At 45.3% G+C, this 17,702-nt stretch overlaps 2 protein-coding genes across 2 annotated transcripts; one reads left to right on the top strand and one right to left on the bottom strand.

Moving 5' to 3' along the window:
- Positions 1–2,680: 2,680 nt before the first annotated feature.
- Positions 2,681–10,820, top strand: stk17b (serine/threonine kinase 17b (apoptosis-inducing)). The gene is made up of 7 exons (XM_037489359.2): positions 2,681–3,305; positions 5,183–5,395; positions 5,933–6,071; positions 6,624–6,750; positions 7,039–7,087; positions 7,352–7,531; positions 8,126–10,820. The coding sequence occupies exons 1-7, from the start codon at positions 3,184–3,186 to the stop codon at positions 8,358–8,360; spliced, it is 1,065 nt and encodes a 354-aa protein (XP_037345256.2). The 5' UTR covers positions 2,681–3,183; the 3' UTR covers positions 8,361–10,820.
- Positions 10,821–11,432: 612 nt separating this feature from the next.
- c10h2orf69 (chromosome 10 C2orf69 homolog) lies at positions 11,433–16,137 on the bottom strand. Its single transcript, XM_037489360.2, has 3 exons — positions 14,980–16,137; positions 13,161–13,399; positions 11,433–12,224 (listed from the first exon to the last, which is right to left on the bottom strand). The coding sequence occupies exons 1-3, from the start codon at positions 15,181–15,183 to the stop codon at positions 11,765–11,767; spliced, it is 903 nt and encodes a 300-aa protein (XP_037345257.2). The 5' UTR covers positions 15,184–16,137; the 3' UTR covers positions 11,433–11,764.
- Between the last annotated feature and the right edge of the window lie 1,565 nt (positions 16,138–17,702).

A 17,702-nucleotide genomic window follows, 5' to 3' on the forward strand; every position in this document is an offset into this window, starting at 1 on the left:
TTACAGCGGGACACAGCCCCACATTTACTGACCCACTCGAGTCAGACCAAAACTGGTCCACACAGTTGCCATGAGCAACAGATGCACTTTCTCTCACGGACGGCGCGTAAGTATGACAAGGTCCTTCGCACTGATGCGATTGCCCCCCCCTCTCCTACCTACCCACCAACCTATGAAAGGGATGAATGTACCAAATAAGAGACCAGATGTATGAATCTCGAGCAAGTCTCTTCGGCCCCTGAGGAGGATTTCACGAGACATTAAGTGGGAAGAAAGGAATGTGGAGGAGACGCCGTTGCTCGAGGAAGGAGAACACAACCCTCTGATGTACCGGATTAGGCCTTCTAAGCTGAAAGACATTAGCTTGGTGTCACCCCAGGAAACTGGTCAGGATGCAGTGGTGGGACCTTTTTAGTGCCTACTGGATTTTCCTGACCATCAAGTGAAATTTCATAAGGAAAGCAATTTGATTTTCCTTTCAAAGAAAAGAAGAAGACCAGATCGATGTGTTTCACAAATCAAAGATAGTTGAGGGGTTGTGGTTTCACTATTTCCCTTCATAGAAGCCCAGTAGCTCCCTCCTTTCTGAGTGACCGGTCCGCGTGTGACGACCATGTCGATGGGGTACAAGCAACAGCCTTCGAGGCTGTCTGAGTATTTTAGACTTCAGAACTTTTGGCATTCAAGTCCATGCCAGGCAATAGTTTTGTCTTATAAGCATGTGATTAAATGTCTCTAACCCTCAAGTGCACGTCCCAAATCCCCCACACGAGGACCCATTTCGCTCAGTCTCACACACACTTTCTTACATGCACACAAATACACACAAACACTACTTTCTATGGGGTGCATGCAAGATTACACATACTGTACAGAGTCCTGTTGGAGCCAAACTACAGGGAGGGTTGGGGACTGGAACAGAGCCAGAGGGCAGAGAGAGGTATAGCCCAGGCCCCCCAACCTCCCCCAACCCCTCGTACCCAGTCCAATACTGCATGCGGGATCTCCCCGGTCAGCTCTGTGAGCCGTGCCGAGCCGGAGGCCCCTAGATGGCGTTGTGTTATAGCTCGATATTGCATGCTGAAATAGTGCAACACACCGTCCTTACTAGCTTTCTTTGCATGAGGATATCGCTATCCATTCAGAAAAGGGGGGCGAGGGCGCTGGTTATGTTGCGTCTGTCTCGAGGCATGCAGACTCACGCTTACCTGGCACCGTCACACCCCGGAGCCTCGTGCTCGTGGGAACAAGGCGAAGGAAATGTAGGTGCTTTAGTCACTTCATTTTAGCTCCGGGAAAGACGTGCGAATGCAATAGTTTGTTTTTTCTCTGTGACGGTGGAACGGCGAGTGTCTCGGCAGCATGTCTCAAAGGAAGTGTTGTTACTTTCACATGTGCGTGTCTGCCTATCTTAGTAACAGGTGGGTGGTCATGGTTCATCGCTGGTGAATCGGCGATGGATCAATAGGGCTGTTTTGATTTTGTGGAACGTGAGAGCACATGTTTGTGTACCATGTGTGCGGTCCTGTTTGTCTCTTTGTATATAAATGTATATGTATGTCCGTCCTGTTGTGTGTATAAATATATATTTTGCACCGAATGTACCAAAGGTTTGGGGCTTGCAACCATTAGGCCTGCTCTCTATCTCTGTCTAACAAAACACATCACACTTCTGGCTCCTGCCAAATCCTTTCAGACCATCAGCTCATCCTATTTGTGGCATGGGCGACCACGCCTCACGCGATAGGATGCACATTCACAGTCCGTTTGACATTTTCCATATTGAGGCTTTTCTGCTGCGGGAGCCTGGTAAGACTGATCACTTGCTTCACATGCAAATGAAGGCGGATGCACCTTCATTTCTCCTAGTACATTTCTGACAGGACACGTCTCCGGTTTTCAGAATTCCACTCTATGCAAAGCTCCTGTGTGTGTGTATGTGTGTGTGTGTGTGTCTCCATTTCACCCCAATGATTGTAATAAAAGAGAACAAATGGCAAATTTTGATAATGATACATGACTCATTTATTATACAATCGTTTTGTAGCAATGTAATGACTAAAATACCTTTGTATGTATGTAGGGTTCAAGCTAAATTATAAAGTTACCTAAACCTAAACATTTAAAGACAATATGTGGACAGATACGTACATTTAAAAAATATCCATTCATCAAACATTTATCTGAATACATACTGAAATTAGTGTTGTGGGTTAGATATGAGGCTTCCAGTGCCCTGCAGATGTTTTGTCAAGTAATAAAATAATATACATGTCATTGACAGATTTATGTGGAAACTCATTTTTGACATTTTTTAAAAATGCACTAAGTACGTTTGAATAAATAATATGAATAACACATGTTAAACACTAACTTTTAATTTGGCTGGTCTCATATTTTTTTATTTTGAATTTATGTGGATTTGGTATTTTAAAAAGTAAAACACTACATCATAGTTTGGAGATTTTGAAAAGTCTAAAATGATACATTTCAATTTATTTTGTCAAAGATTTGACCTAGTTCACATTTGAACCGTATAGTATATCGATATGGTTATAGCTGTTCTTCTAGTGGTGAGCTGCATATTCATCCTCCCTTCCGTGAGGGAGTAAATGATTCCGGTCTAAACACAGCGGCCGTTCTCTCCTTTCAAATAACTTCACCTCCCTTTTTTTCAAACACAACAGTACCGCGCATGCGCCGAGCCGTGACGTGTCGACAAAGTGTCAAACAGAAGGATGTAAAAAAGAAAAAGACCGAAAACTCTCTAGATAAACTTCGCAAGCTGTCCAATAGCCGTCCGCTGCTGTAGTTTAGATAACCGTTCCCCTGGACGCCGCTGTGGAACTAACCGCTCCTCTTCGGTTGGAATTTAGGGGAAATCGGTTTAACTCACTTCCGAACGGCGACATTGACCATCGAGCTAACTTAGTTAGCGACAGTTAAGCTAACCGCAGTCGGTAACGTCAACGCAGTCCAAACTCATCCGTAGCATGGCGAGCGGCTTAGCTAGCACTAACATGTAGGCTAACCGACGCGGAGCTGGCAGTGTACACGTCGGACAAACACTCGGGCTCGTTTCCTCGTTCGTCTCTCTTTTCCTCGGCGTTCAGCGCAGTCGTTTCCAGCCGGGTAGCTGGCAGCGGGACTGGGACCAGTAAAGTCACCCAGGCCACAGGGGACATGTCTCGGAGGCGGCTGGACAGTCGCAGCGGGCTCGCTGCGGGGCTGCTCGGGGAAATACACACCCCCATCAGCACGGAGCCGATGGAAAGTGTGTACGACATCATCGGAGAGCTGGGGAGGTGAGTCCCGCTGATACGACGGATGTCCCGGGACAGCAGAGAGAGAGAGCCGGGGGGGGGGGGGGGTATGCCCTGTTGTACTGGCATTAAGTTACATAGAAGTGGGATGTAGCCATTGTACAATATAGTGTTCCATTACAAAATTGGCAGTTATGGTGGTTCATGACCATGCTAGAGTCACAAGGTACAAATGTACAACACGTTAAAGTTAAGCAATTATTGACTGATAGAGGAAGCTGTACCAGTGCAATAGCAAGAAGAGCCCCACACTCGGTCATACATGTAGATTAACATCATATTCAACTCCGAGGTCACCTTCATCAATAACTTCTTAATGTATCCATAATTGTGCCAGTACCACACGTTGTATCGTTTCATAGTTGAGTGTTGACACTAAACTTCGGTCAGCTGTTGTTACATTGTCACCACAGATTTAGAAAAGGCCAAACGTCACCTCTGGTTAACACATCCAGTTAACAAAGGACTGATCTTCTTCTTCTTCTTAGGGCAAACACTAACCTTTATCTAACCAATACGCATAGTTTCATTTCTGTATTTGCAAACATGAATAGCACATATGGTTAGGGGCACTTGGACTCTGTACTGTGAGCCATCACCACTGTAAAGTGTGTGTGTGTGTGTGTGTGTGTGTGTGTGTGTGTGTGTGTGTGGCCATGGCAACGGCTGACAGTCCATGATCATACATCCGTAGCTCTCTGAGGTGTGTTTGAAGTAATGTGTCACGCACATACCTATTATTATTCATATTTCAAAATAGGAGGAAGGAAACAAGCACATGTGCAAACCGGGCTTTTAGAAAGAAGAAATGGTTTGTGCTGCTTCTGTTCACACATGTTGGGTGTGATTGGCCGTAACAGGATGTTCGGTGTAATGTTTTGGAGAACAAGATGAGGGCAGTTTCTGCTTTTAATTTGGACTGCTTTCAGGCATTCGTTCAATATATTCAGTTTACTCTTATATTAAACCGGGACTTTTTACAGTGGAATATTGCTTGCTCAAAGTGTTCTTTATGTTTTTAAAATAACTTTCAGTTCTATCAACGTCATCAGCATTTTGTTGAATTCGTCACGAGAAAATGAAATGATTACATCATTAGAAGGGCCTAACTAGAGCAATGGAAAGGTGTTGGCATTTACTGGCTAAGGAGGATCTAATAAAGAACCACCGAGTTGCACAATGGGGCTTTTTGCTTGACTTAAAAAAAAAACTTAACTAATATATCATCCTCAGCTCCTTAGAATATATATATATATATATATATATATAATATACGTACACATAGATTATATGTCTTTCTCAGGTCCCACAATTTTGCTGTATATGTCATGCTCCTTTTAATATCTTTACAGTTAAAAGTGCTGTGTGGTTCAATCAGCTATGAAGGTGATGTGTATCAAACGCTAAAACTCCATGAAAATATATGACTCATAGCAGTTATTTTGTTGCGGTCATTACGGGGCGCTGTGTAGAAGTCCTTCCACCGATTGAACCCATCTGAAACACTCTTTTTTTGAGTACCTGCATCTTTATGGGTCAATCTGCTCTGATTGGTCAAAAAAGACTAGAAAAGTGTGGTGCATTCCAACGTAAAGGAATTCAATTTATTGTTAAGTGTAGTAAATGTTCAAGAAAAAGTTACCTCATTACGAAAGACTGGGTTTTTTTATGGCCAAAACATTTTTTTGATACATGTTAATTTGAGACTTTTTATCGAAGCTTCACAATACTAAAAATCCTAGTCTCGAGACTTAACCAATTGGATAATGTTATATATTTTTTGTGTGAGGAATGAATTTGAGTGTTTCATTCAAGATCCCAGAGTGGAGTTACCCACACGGCAACTCTCTGCTTCCTAGGGGGAAGTTTGCTGTGGTAAGGCGCTGCGTGGAGAAGGCCACGGGGAAAGTGTTCGCCGCCAAGTTCCTACGGAAGAGGAGGCGAGGCCGCGACTGCCGAGCAGAGGTCATCCACGAGATGGCCGTCCTGGAGACGGCCCGCAACAACACCCGCGTGGTCAACCTGCACTCGGCGTACGAGACGGATCACGACATCGTCTTACTGCTGGAGTAGTGAGTTCACAACGCAGCCAGTGGCATATGTTGAGACTTTATCTGTTGCACTCTAGCGAAATGATTCTACCTCAAAGAGCAGAGCGATCCTGTCAGGGCAAAGTCCTGTTTGTCCAACGTTAAGCAGCTGAGAGATGCTGACTTTTTTATTTTTGTGTAATGCTCATTGTTCAACAGGTTAATCAGGCTTGTAGGCCAAATGACTGTATGGGCTGGGCTGAATCTCCACATCCAGTTGACCCGCATGGACATGTTCTTATGTAGCATACAAAAAGAAACTCGATGTTTGAGCCAGAATGAACCACCAGGAGCAGAGTGTGAATGAATGAATGTAACTTCAACTTTGGCTGACACCCCCAGCTGCAGGTCTTTATAGCGAGTGAGCATGAAGGAGAGGCTGCTTTCTTGCTCAATAACACTTTGCTGGGACATGTAGGATCCAACTAGAGGCCCCCTGGCTGAGGGTTGGCCACTACCACCACCCTGCGAAGCACAAAGACACTACTTTATTCACTGTGTGTTTTTCTTTATGTACAGTGCTGCCGGGGGAGAGATATTTGACCACTGCGTTTCTGATGAGCTGCTGCCGGAGGCGCAGATCACCCGTCTGATCAGGCAGACGCTGGAGGGAGTCCACCATCTGCACCAGAGCAACCTGGTGCACTTGGACCTGAAGGTTTGCACACACACACACACACACAGAAAATGACACGCATGAGAGTGGCTGGAGATGAAGGAATCTATTTTTTGTGGGCACTAACCTTGCCACTAACTCGCCCCTCAAAGTGCTTGAATGCGCATTCCTTTTTTAGGGAAGTTGTGGATTGAAAACCCCAATGTCCTATTTTCATGACCCAGTACAGGAGGGTTAAGGCAGCGTGAGAAAGCACTGTAAGGAAACCAGTGTCTGAGAACTGAGAACTGACCAGTCATTTAAACACAGCTGATGCTGATACGTGTGTTTTTGGTGTAAGGAGAACAAGCACTTCCCTTATGTTCTCAACTTCTCTTGAGAATGAAGCAATAATGAAATAGTGTTTACACAGTGTCATATGGCCAGTAAACTTCCAGCACTTAAACCAATAATCATGCTGCAGAAAGGTAAACAACTCATTATTGATTAAGTGTTCAAAAGCCTTCAGTTCCGTAATAGGGTTGAAGTTTAAAGGCCAGAGTGTCTTATCTCTCCAGTACTCTGCCCAATGTTCACCCCACGTTTTCTTCTCAGCCCCAGAACATCCTGCTGACCAGCCTGTCTCCTCCGGGAGACATCAAGATCGTGGACTTCGGCTTGTCTCGCAGACTGGGTGCGGCCGGAGAGCTCAGAGAGATACTTGGCACTCCGGAGTATGTGGGTACGGTGATGTTCATAAAACACGCTTTGATGACTCAAGACATCGGGCTGGGCCTGCCGTCACCAGCATGGCCGCCAGTCAGGACAAACTACGTCTCTTTATGGATACTGACTAGTGGTTAGAGTTCTTTAGAGTGCAAAAGGTCACTTACTAAAAGTAACGTAGTAAACAGAGCCACAACAGAAGCATCAGTAGACGGGAAATTAAATGACAACAACATACCTGAACAACTGAATATTTTTTATATATATATATATAAAATATTGTGTTTTTTATGTCCTCATTCAGCTCCTGAGATCCTGAATTATGAGCCAATCACGACAGCGACAGACCTATGGTGAGTCGTGTCATTTGATGTTTTCACTCTAAACCAAAGTGGTTATTAAGTGAAAAGGAGCCATTGTAGCGGAGAGCCACAAACCACAAAGCAGCTCAGCAAATGCTAACAGCTGTTGCATCATTTGAGTGTTTGTTCTCATTTTTGTGGTGGCCACCATTATGAAGTTTACGTGTCATTATGTCTTTATCAGTCCCCCGTGTGCCCTCAGAAGCCCCTGGGTTTTGACTGTTCCCCATGCATGCGTGTTTGTGTGTTCTTCAGGAGTGTGGGTGTCATCGCCTACATGCTGGTGACGGGCGAGTCTCCGTTCGCCGGGGACGACAAGCAGGAGACGTACCTCAACGTGTCCCAGGTCAACGTGGACTACAGCAGGGAGGCCTTCTCCAGGGTGTCTGAGCTGGCTGTGGACTTTGTCCGCAAGCTGCTGGTCAAAACGCCAGAGTAAGTGTGTGTGCGTGTGTGGGTGTGTGTGCGTGAGCGCAGATGTTTTTCCACTTAGGCTCAGACCATTAGATTACAACATAACGACCCTACAGAGACCCTGATCCATTTTCTTTACCTTTGGCTGGCCCCGCTCTGTTTGTTATTGTCATGTGACTGGTTGCCAAACGACAACGGTTTGGCTTGGAGAGAGGACAGAAGGCCTGGCGTAGCATTAGCTAAAGAAAAACGTTATGGGTGACATTAAGCTGATTTTCACATTGTGGATGTAACGTGTTTATCAAAACCCACAGTAATGAGAATAAAGAAGTAGAAATATTTTAATTTCTTCATAGGGTTCTTTGCATAATGTTCTGTATCAACAATCAGAGCCCGTCTGTGGAAAAAGAAGTCCGACAATGGAACACATTGCAGCCAGTCTGTTAATACGTGACACCACAGTTCTGAAGTCATGTTCCCAAGATACAAAAGCATGGACAACAATGGACCAGGTTCACTAATGACGATGTTTGAAAATGACGATTGTTAACTTCATGAAGTGCAGGGTTGGCCTGCAGGTGTTTAACACTGTGTCACCCCCCCCCCTTCCCCCAGGGACCGGCCCAGTGCTGCCGAGTGCATGAGTCACCCCTGGCTGTGGCAGCTCTGTCTGAGCCCCGAGCCAGCCCCCACCACCCGCACCCTGCGCGACAGGAGCTCCGGCACAAAGTGGGCTGCCCCACCCGAGGACCCCGAAGACAAGGAGAACTTCCTGGAGTCGCCCCACTCACACGCCAAAAAGTTCCGCTTCGACGAGGAAAGGCCCGCCGCGGGAGACGGCGACTTTTGAAGTAGAGAAGAGGCAAAAGGAACATTGGGGTGGATGGAAGTATGAGGTCGGGGAGCCCGCTTCTCCCCTGTCAGCTTTTAACTTATTTTTAAAAAAAAACTCCAGAAAACCAGCCTGCACCACTCAAAACCTGTAATATTTCACTAATTTACTAAATCTAAGATCAGCCACTCAGACCAAAGATAACCAGCAAAAATGTTCAGTTCATCGCTGTCTAGAAGACTGTTCCTTCCAGATGCGGTGTGTTTAACTTGAAGTATTTCATTCCTCTCATTGTGGAAGTCCCTGGTAGTTTAGTTTAGTTCCATTATGTGTTGTTCCCGAACTGATGAGAACTAATGTAGGACATTACTAGGGAACTCTATGCAATACCTCTCTTGTGCATTTTGAAATCGGTCTTTTTCACGTTGAAAAGCGCTCTGCCTTAAGGCCGGAAGTGGAGTGTTCAGCAGAAGTGTGTGACCGTGGGCAATGAGGAAGTGCGACATGTTAAAGATAACTGGGGACTGCTTACCCTTTTGAGTCCCACTTTGTGCTCTCACTATTCTGGTGAAGGTGCCGTCGGAGCTCGGTGCTCTTTCGCATCCAAGCTGACGTTAAAGACAAGTAGCACATTACTTATTGCTCTTAATGGATCCAACTCATTTGAGTAGGTCACACATGAGCATAGAGAGCCTCCCACTTTAACACCAGCAACAAATCATCTCGGCATCTTTCTATAGTGAGAAAGATAAACCCCGGTGAGTGACGCAGTCGCTCACGTGCCACGCCCGCACTTACCCAATGATTTCCTCAGCGAGCTGCAGCTTCCTCTTTGTCAGCTGGAAGAAGAGAAGCTGCTCTCTAGCACTTACTCCATAAGCAGAAGATGAAGTTCTGTATGTGTGTGTGTCCTTCTTAGAGGTTCTTTGCCCTAAAGCCATTCAGTGTCCTTTCAGTCACAAGTAACACTGTTGTGTTGATCTCAGGGCATGCTGCTTGCTCTCTGCTCACTTTGTGTTCCATTCTTAACGTTATTCTTACTGGCTTTTTGTTGTTATTATTATTTATGTGCTGGACTTCTACTTTATTTGTGTGTAAATAATCGTATGAGTAAGTGTTGATTGTGGTTGGAGAGGCTGATTACGGTGTTATTTAAAACAAGCTGTGGTCACAGTGTGATGAATAATAAATTGAAATGTTGGACTTCAGTGGAATGAGAAGATGGAAGAAGGATGAGCTAGTTGTGGTAGTGGGAAGTAAAGTCAGGAGGAAGAGGATTAAGGACAGGAGATTTGTCCTGGAGGAAGGGATTGAAGGAAACGTTAGTGTTTATGTGGGCATGAGGGACCAGGAAGTGGGAATGATGGATTCAGCGTTGTTTTAGAGTCGGATGTGATGGGACCACTGCATAATGTGAAAATACAAGGTGCTATCGATTGACAGGATCTACCAACCTTTGTTCACTTGAATGACAGAAAAAAATGGATTGCTCTTAACTTCCAGTGAAACATTCCTCTTTTTGTTCTGAGGTGTCGAGTACAGTCACACCACTTAGTGTTTTTGTGTCCTCAGCGGGTACAATGGCCTCTGTGTGGCAGCAGGGCGCCTCCAGCCACGGCCATGCTCTCATCTCTATGCTTCACCCTCAATCTGGAGCAACACACTGTAAAAGATCTATTCATCTCAGCAGGTCATTTAATATCACAGAGTTCTATTAGAAGCCACTCCAGCTTGAATTTGGTTGGTCCGAGCAGCTGGAAAGAACATCTGTGTGAGAATCAGGTGATTGTGATGGCAACATCTCTCTCTTGCTGCTGTATAAGGAAGTGAGTACTTTCACAACTACTTTGTGAAACATCAAACGGGTGTCTTGATTTAATCTCTTCATACAGGAAGTTTCTCTTGTCTAAATTTCATGAGCTCAGTTGTACAGAAACAAGTGTTGGTTCCTCTTTCCTGTTGTGTGTCCAAACAAGTTATGACGAGTGAGAGAATACTGGGGGGGGGGGGTCTGCCGTGCAGTGATGTCAGGGATCTCACTGCAGGGTGCCGGGAAGGCACAAAGCGCCTTATGTTTGCCCCCCCCCCATCTCGTCACTTGAACATGACCTATATGCTGTGGTGTTTGTACAGCTGTTGTACCATGTCCATTCCAGCTGTGTGTGTGTGTGTGTGCGCGCTCATTGGCTTGGGTCGGACCTTTCTGCTCGACGCGGAGCAGCAGTACCATCGTGCTCTGTGCGGAGACAAAGGATACCGAGGGTTCGGAGCAGCCACAAGCAAAGAAGTCTCAGATGTATGTTTATTTTGTGTTTTATATTATTTCCTTTATTTTATTTGTCAGCATTCTGATTGCATTTGAAATGACTAAAACAATACATAAATAAAATACATAATCCTAACTGTATTCTGATCAAGTGCAGGCTAATATGTAGGCATCATCAGACTGAAAACCCTCATTAAAGGTTGTAGAAAATATCTGGAGTAGTTCATGTGTTTGTTTTTATGCGGTCTTAGTCAATAGCCTACTTTTTCCCCATTCTGTTGCCACCCAAGCTGGAACTATATATCTGGAGAAAATTGGGAGCACCTTTCAACCCAGACCCCTTTAACAAAAACAGCCATTTAACCTCAACTCCAGAGTCCCTGCTCCACAGCTGCCTCCACTAGTGTTCTTCTCCAGCATTGGCTACCCCTCTAGGAAGCACTTAAACCATAACAGTTCTCATGGGTGTGCACTTGCAATTCACCTCCTTACACGTCCTGGTGCAAGATTTAAACATGGAATGATTTGAAGTTACATTCATTAAGATGAGTTCCAGACATCATGAGCGTGGTGCACAGACGCTGCGTGAGCTTCCTGACATCACGGTGACATAGGAACAAGTAGAAAAGAGTCACACATTACAATACAAGGTGTGCGATTGTGTTGCATTTCTGCATTATTAGTTACAAACTAGTTCAAATATCTTTTCAACTCAAGATATATGAACAGTCAATACAGAGTGCGGCTGAATGACATTTTGAACAAAAAGGTCCTAAATGACTGGACAATTTAGTATTGGGCTCTAACTAAAAGAAATGACAATGGAATGTTTTCTTTTTTATTTAAGACCATTAAACAAATCAAGTTGGGCAACTGCTGTGGAATGGAAGCCCAATCAGAGCGGTTGGGTTCCCCTTTTAAAGATGTTTATGACAATCTGTAGAGTGGTTGAACCTAAAATTCTGGTCTTATCTTATTGCACCTTTTAAGGTTCCATATCAAACCATAAAAGAAATGTCTAAACATAAGTCACATAAGTATACACCCTCATGTTTCTACATGACCCCCAATCATTCCAAGGTTAAAGGAAGAACACACAAGTCACATGCTCAGCAGGAAGGACACTCAAACGGCCTGTAAGTGCTCTCGGACGAGCTCAAAACTCCTGGATGATCCTGAAGTGGTTCTCGATGGAGGCGGGCTCATCCTCAAAGTGCAGCTTCTTATTCAGCCTGGCCCCGAACTCCTCCAGGCACTTGATAAAGTGTCCGTGCTCGCGGCCCACCCAGGGCCGCATCGGGTCGCTCACCTCGTAAGGGGTCACGTGGGCGTGGACCGACACCCCGCTGGAGGCCAGCTCCTTCAGCAGCTGCTTGTCGGTCACCCAGGTCTCGCTGCCTCCCGGGTGCCCGCCGTCCAGCCAGTACATGTCTGACACGGCCTCCACGAAGAGCGACATCTGCAGGTCTGCTCGGGCCCCGGCCAGCTCATGCACCATCTGGTTCAGCACCACACAGCCTTTGCTGAAGCCCACCAGCGTCAGGCTGTGGGCGCCTCCCTGCGGTTGGGGAGGGTCGGGGACGTTGGCTCGCTCCATGCCGTGGCTCAGCAGGGCCCTGCCATCAGAAACGCTTACACTCAAAGCATAGTCAGCATGCGGACAAAACTAGGAGGTGAAGATTCTACTCGGTGGTCCTTTTAGAAGAAACCTTCTGGTCTTATGATTCAAGTAGCCACTACTGTAGCTCAAGGGCAGATGCAGCCGAGTCGTATTGTAAGCTGTCTCACTATGAGCAATGTTATAACTAACTGGCTTATGATTAATTAAATCATAACTGAAAAGGTGTATGAAAACATGATCATAAACATAAACACATTATCATATCAAATCTAAACTTAAACTATAAAACCGTAGAACTGAATCATGAATTAAATCTCAACTCAGTCGTAGTCCATTAAATAACATGTTGAAGTATGGAGAAGCAGCTTACACTTTATCTGTTCAAATCTGTGTCATTCTAATTTTGATATAATGATTTAGTACTAATTATCCACTTTGATAACGATGTTTAAATTGTTATATTGTGCATAAAAGGACTGGAAAACCTTAAAACTTAAACTAAGAAGAGGAACATTTATCAGCTAAATATGCAGACATTAGCACCAGGAGATGGTGAAGACCTGGGGACTACTGCACAAAAGTAGAATAAAGATATCGAGGCTAAGTGAAAAAGCGCAGCTTGACTTAGTGTGACTCGCTCGTCGTGGCGTAATCGGTTGCACGTTTGCCGAGCCGGGATGAGAAGGAGAAGCCAAGTCGATTGGATAGAGGGAATATTAGAATAACATTCATCAGGTGGACAGAAGCATATCTTCTGAATAATGGAAAATGTTCCCTTGTGTCTACTGGTGTGTAAATAAACATTTTAAAATGTGTCGTTTGCTGCCCCCAAGTGGCTAAACAAGTGCTTAACAACGCAGACCAATCGGACCACGAGCAAATATTCGAGCAGTTGTTGAAGCTGTAACCTGTGAGCAGTAGAGATACAGACCTGAGGTGGAGAAACGCACCGGAGTCAGCGGAGTACGGCGAGTGCTCCGGGGCCCCGAACATGTTGCTCTCCACAAAGTTGTGGTAGCTGCTGAACTTGTGGAGATACATGCGAGAGGCTCGCACCACCCAAATGTGCCGGTCCGGGTAACGCCGGCCGAGGGAGAGGGCGACCTGCTCCAGGCTCCAGGAGAGCCACTGGGCTCCTTCGGGCTGCAGCGCCATCTCCTCCTCGAAGTTCTGAAACAGACACGCAGAGAGAGGCGTTATTCAAAGATGCAACAATGTGAAATATGTGATGCAAATATCAATTAACACTGTGCGTTTGATGGAGTATGCACTCACAAACAATGTACCATATAATAAACAATATACACAATTGAGTATGCATACTCAATCCCTTATCAACTTATCCAACCTGTTCGGTCTGCGATCTACAACTCTCATGAGGATCAGCACCTCCAAAGCGGAGGCCATGGTTCCCAGCAGGAAACCGATGGATTGCCTGGTAGGGAATGTGTCCTTACCCCAAGTGAAGGAGTTCAAGTACCTCGGGGTTCACGAGTGAGGGGAAGATGGAGTGTGAGCTTGACCAGAGAATCGGAGCAGCGGGGGCCGTATAGCACTCGCTTTACCGCACCGTTGTGATGAAAAGAGAGCTGAGCCGGAATGCAAAGCTCCTGAAGCTCTCGGGCTGGTGTCTCCCTTAGAGATCCGAGTAGAGCCGCTGCCCCTTGTGTGGAAAACAGCCAGTTGAGGTGGTTTGGGCATCTGGTATCAAGGGGCATTGGTTCCTGTTGTGGCAGCCACCTGAGAATCCAGTGCTGGACACCAGGGGTGAGAGAAGCCATCAAGCTTTTGGGGGATGGTTGGCTCAGGGGTCTCTCGTAGCAGCTGAGAGGTAACGGCCTGGGAGGAGTTCAGGGAGGCCATGGAGAAGGACTTTCGTTTGACCTCCAAGAGGTTCTGGCAAACCATCCGATGGCACAGGAAGCAGGGCTCACTCCAAGATGTTCTCAGCACGGGGTGGGGGACGGGAAGCTGTGCTCAAACTATCAGAGTATCACACTACTCGGAGAAAGCTCATGCCAGGGAGCCTTAAAGGAGTGTAGCTTCCCCCTTCCAAGACAACTAGGGCTGTCAACAAATATTCTCTATTCGAATATATTCTATATTATTCTATATTCGAATATAGAAGATAGAATATATTCGAATTCGAATGAGAAAAAACAGCGTCGGGAGAAGCTGCGCTACTGAACTGACTTCTAGTGCAAAGAGTTTGTTCAACGCATCGGCGTAACCACGCTTCCATTGGGGGGGGGGTCGTGTCATCAACTGCAAACCCTTCTACTCCCTCAGTTTATAACAGTTTATTGAATGCCCAACCAGAGAGGAGAACACCCTGGATCACGGTTACACCACGCCTGCCCACACCAGCCCAATACCCGCTTTAAAATGACGGTAAACGGTATTCATTTGGACCCCCCAATGTCTAAACCATGGTTACACCATTGGTTCAACGGTTAAAGCGCGTAATATTGTAGTTAACACCTTACCATAACGCCCCCTTTTAATACATTGGCTTTCAGATGGAGTTGCGGGGAAGTACCATGCATCTTTTAATTCCAACAGGCCATTATCCCCCAGGGTCGTAGTTACCGGTCCGTGCTGATTGTGGATGTCAGTAAATTTAACTATTTTAATTAAACTCTAACAATGGCACCTTCCAGTCACTGAAACCCATCATTCAAGATGGTCTTAATCCTTCCGTCACCGCCCTGGAGCCCCATCCCGGTGTTCATTCTCTCCATCTCACTCACCTGGATGTCCCCGTGGAAAAACACAACATGCCTGTATCCGCTGTCCTCGGCGTGGCCGTGCGCGTCGGGCCGGAGGAGCAGCAGGTCGTTCACTCGGCTCGGCTCGTGTCCCGGTACAGCGAGCAGCTTCTGGAGCCTCTGCCGCGGGCTTCGGGTGCTCGGGCCTGGCGCTTCAGGAGACGTCGTCGTTTCCACAGACGTCATTGCTTTAGCCGCCGCTCTCACATGCACTCTCGGCTTGCTCGCATTTGTAAATAAGAAAACAAACCAGAGTTTCGTTCCTAACGCAGTCCCTCAATGTTGTTGCTGCTAACAGTTAGCTAGCCGTCGCTATTACCAACGCAACGTCACATTATTTGCGGCTAACGTCGAAACAATTCGCCTGGATGTGGCTGTAGCCAAAATGCTTAACGTTATCCCGGCGCAGTGTGCTTCGTTCGTCCTCTGTTACTTGTTGTGTAAATTGAAGGGCGACCTCATTGCGTTTAACAGCTATTTCATTCTGACAGTGGAGAAAAAGTGACCACGAGCGAGGGGCGTAACTTGAAGCTGGAGCCGCAGATGGCTAACCAGCTAGCTAGCTGCTTCCAACGTTAGTGCAGATTACAGAAAACGAGCCGGACAAAATCACTCCTCAGCTGGCTATAGCATTGTGTTTCCCTTAACAATATGAGGGGTTGGAACAGTCAGTTGATGAAGCCCGATTTTGACGACTTGTTAGTTAACGTTAAGTACTTGCATGTATGCCCTTATAATCCCACCATGTCTAACGTTACTTCTGTCTTTTACCAGCATATAGGAACATTACCGCCCCCTCCTGGACTGGAGAGGAGAGCAGTAGCAAAAACAAGCTTCATACCATTATTTACTTCTATTAAGTTGTAGAGAGCATTTATTATAACAGTTAGCCCTGGTATTATAATTGTTTTGCTCACTAGGCCAAACTACTTTTGAGCATGTTTGGGTGAAACATTAATATAGAGTAATATATGATTTGATGAATTACCCTGACTGCACATAAACGAGAGAAAAACTTTGATATAAAGGCAATGATTTGATGAATTATCAGCACCCCACCACATAACTAGTTTACTGGTATCATTATAAAAACAAAAATACCCCCTCTGCACATGAAAAGCATTATAACAATAATAATACTTTACATTTTTTATAGAGCTTTTCTGGACACCCAAAGATGCTTTACAATGTAAATCAAAGTAAGAGAAACGTACAGGTAAGAGAAATTCGACAGAAACACCAAAAAATAATATAATAGAACTGGAGAATATCTTATGTTGGGGTTAGCATTTGAAAGCGAGTTTGAAGAGGTGGGTTTTGAGGGCTTGTTTGAATGATAATACGGTGGGAGCATGGCGGATTTGGAGGGCGAGGGCGTTCCAGAGGGGAGCCTCTACTCTGACTGACTGAAGGTCAGCAGCTCAGCACAACACTGCCTTGGATCACTGTAGACAGCGGAGGTCTCAGTTTGTGCAGCTGACCTCCTGGAGGAGCGGACATCCCGGTACACCCTTGATGTCTTCCCTGATGTCTTCCCCGATGTCACTTAACCTTTCAGAACCGGAACTAGGCTTTGGTTCTGGTAATGTCACCATCTTAATGTTACCTCTCCATGAGCCGGCAGGTATATGCATGCATGTGGTCTCCCTGGAGACAATTGTCTCATTAAAGGATAGGGAGCACTGCAGGATGTCACTTTTGATGCACTTTGTCCACTGTGGAAACAGACTAGATTTCTGAAGGCTTTTAAAGATTACGGTGTTAACTATGATGAACATCTTGATAAGGACTATTGATCTATTTGGCCAGTATTATGCACTGCTATCCGTGATGTCATTTTGTACATTCACACCCGGACCCAGCTATTTGTTGGATAGTTATGGAAATGATGGTGACTGAAGTCCTTTTTCAGCACATCGCTTCGAGGTTCTTCCCAGAGATTGGCTGCGACCTCGCACCGCTCCGCCTTGTTGTCCTCATTAACTCTTTGTTCTCAGTCAGGTACTCACCCAAGGTGCAGAAGTCGTATCTCAAGATTTGGCTCAGTTCTGCCAGTCGACCTGCTACACAATTCACTTTCTAAAGTTAGTATAGTATAGTACAGAGGAAGATATAAAGACATCCATGGAAAGGGCAAACTCACACAGGTGGCCTCTCTTGGTATCTCATATAGAAACATCCCATGATTCAATGCTAAAAAATTAAAGGATCAAAAACGTATTACTATTTGAAGTTAAATATTTAAAATGTATTCCATCTTTATGAGCATTTCAGTGTAACAAATATTACTTGAATCCCACTCTGTTCTTAGTGTTGACAACTGTGATGGATTGTGTAGTTTGACTCATACATTTGGGTGCTCCGTAAACTGTAATTTCTTGAAAGTAAACTAATTTGAAGAGTGAAGGTATCTTTTGTATATTACTACTATTGTTATAATAGTAATAATATACTGTTCTAAATATGGATCACAATGATCTTGGTGCGGTAGAAAGGCACGTTGTGTTAATTAATTGATAATATAATGAATAATTTACTCACAACACTGTGGGGCGCTTGTGGGTTATATGGCGATGTCTTCTTGAACCCTGAACTGCCCCAGATGTTGAAGAACGAACTTACATGTGTAACTAGATAACTAGACTAATGAGACAATTTTTCACTTCACGATGGAAAGTGGTGGTACAGTGATGTCATTGTATAAT

This window comes from Pungitius pungitius, chromosome 10 (assembly GCF_949316345.1).
Source record: "Pungitius pungitius chromosome 10, fPunPun2.1, whole genome shotgun sequence".
In the NCBI taxonomy this organism is placed as follows: Eukaryota; Metazoa; Chordata; class Actinopteri; order Perciformes; family Gasterosteidae; genus Pungitius; species Pungitius pungitius.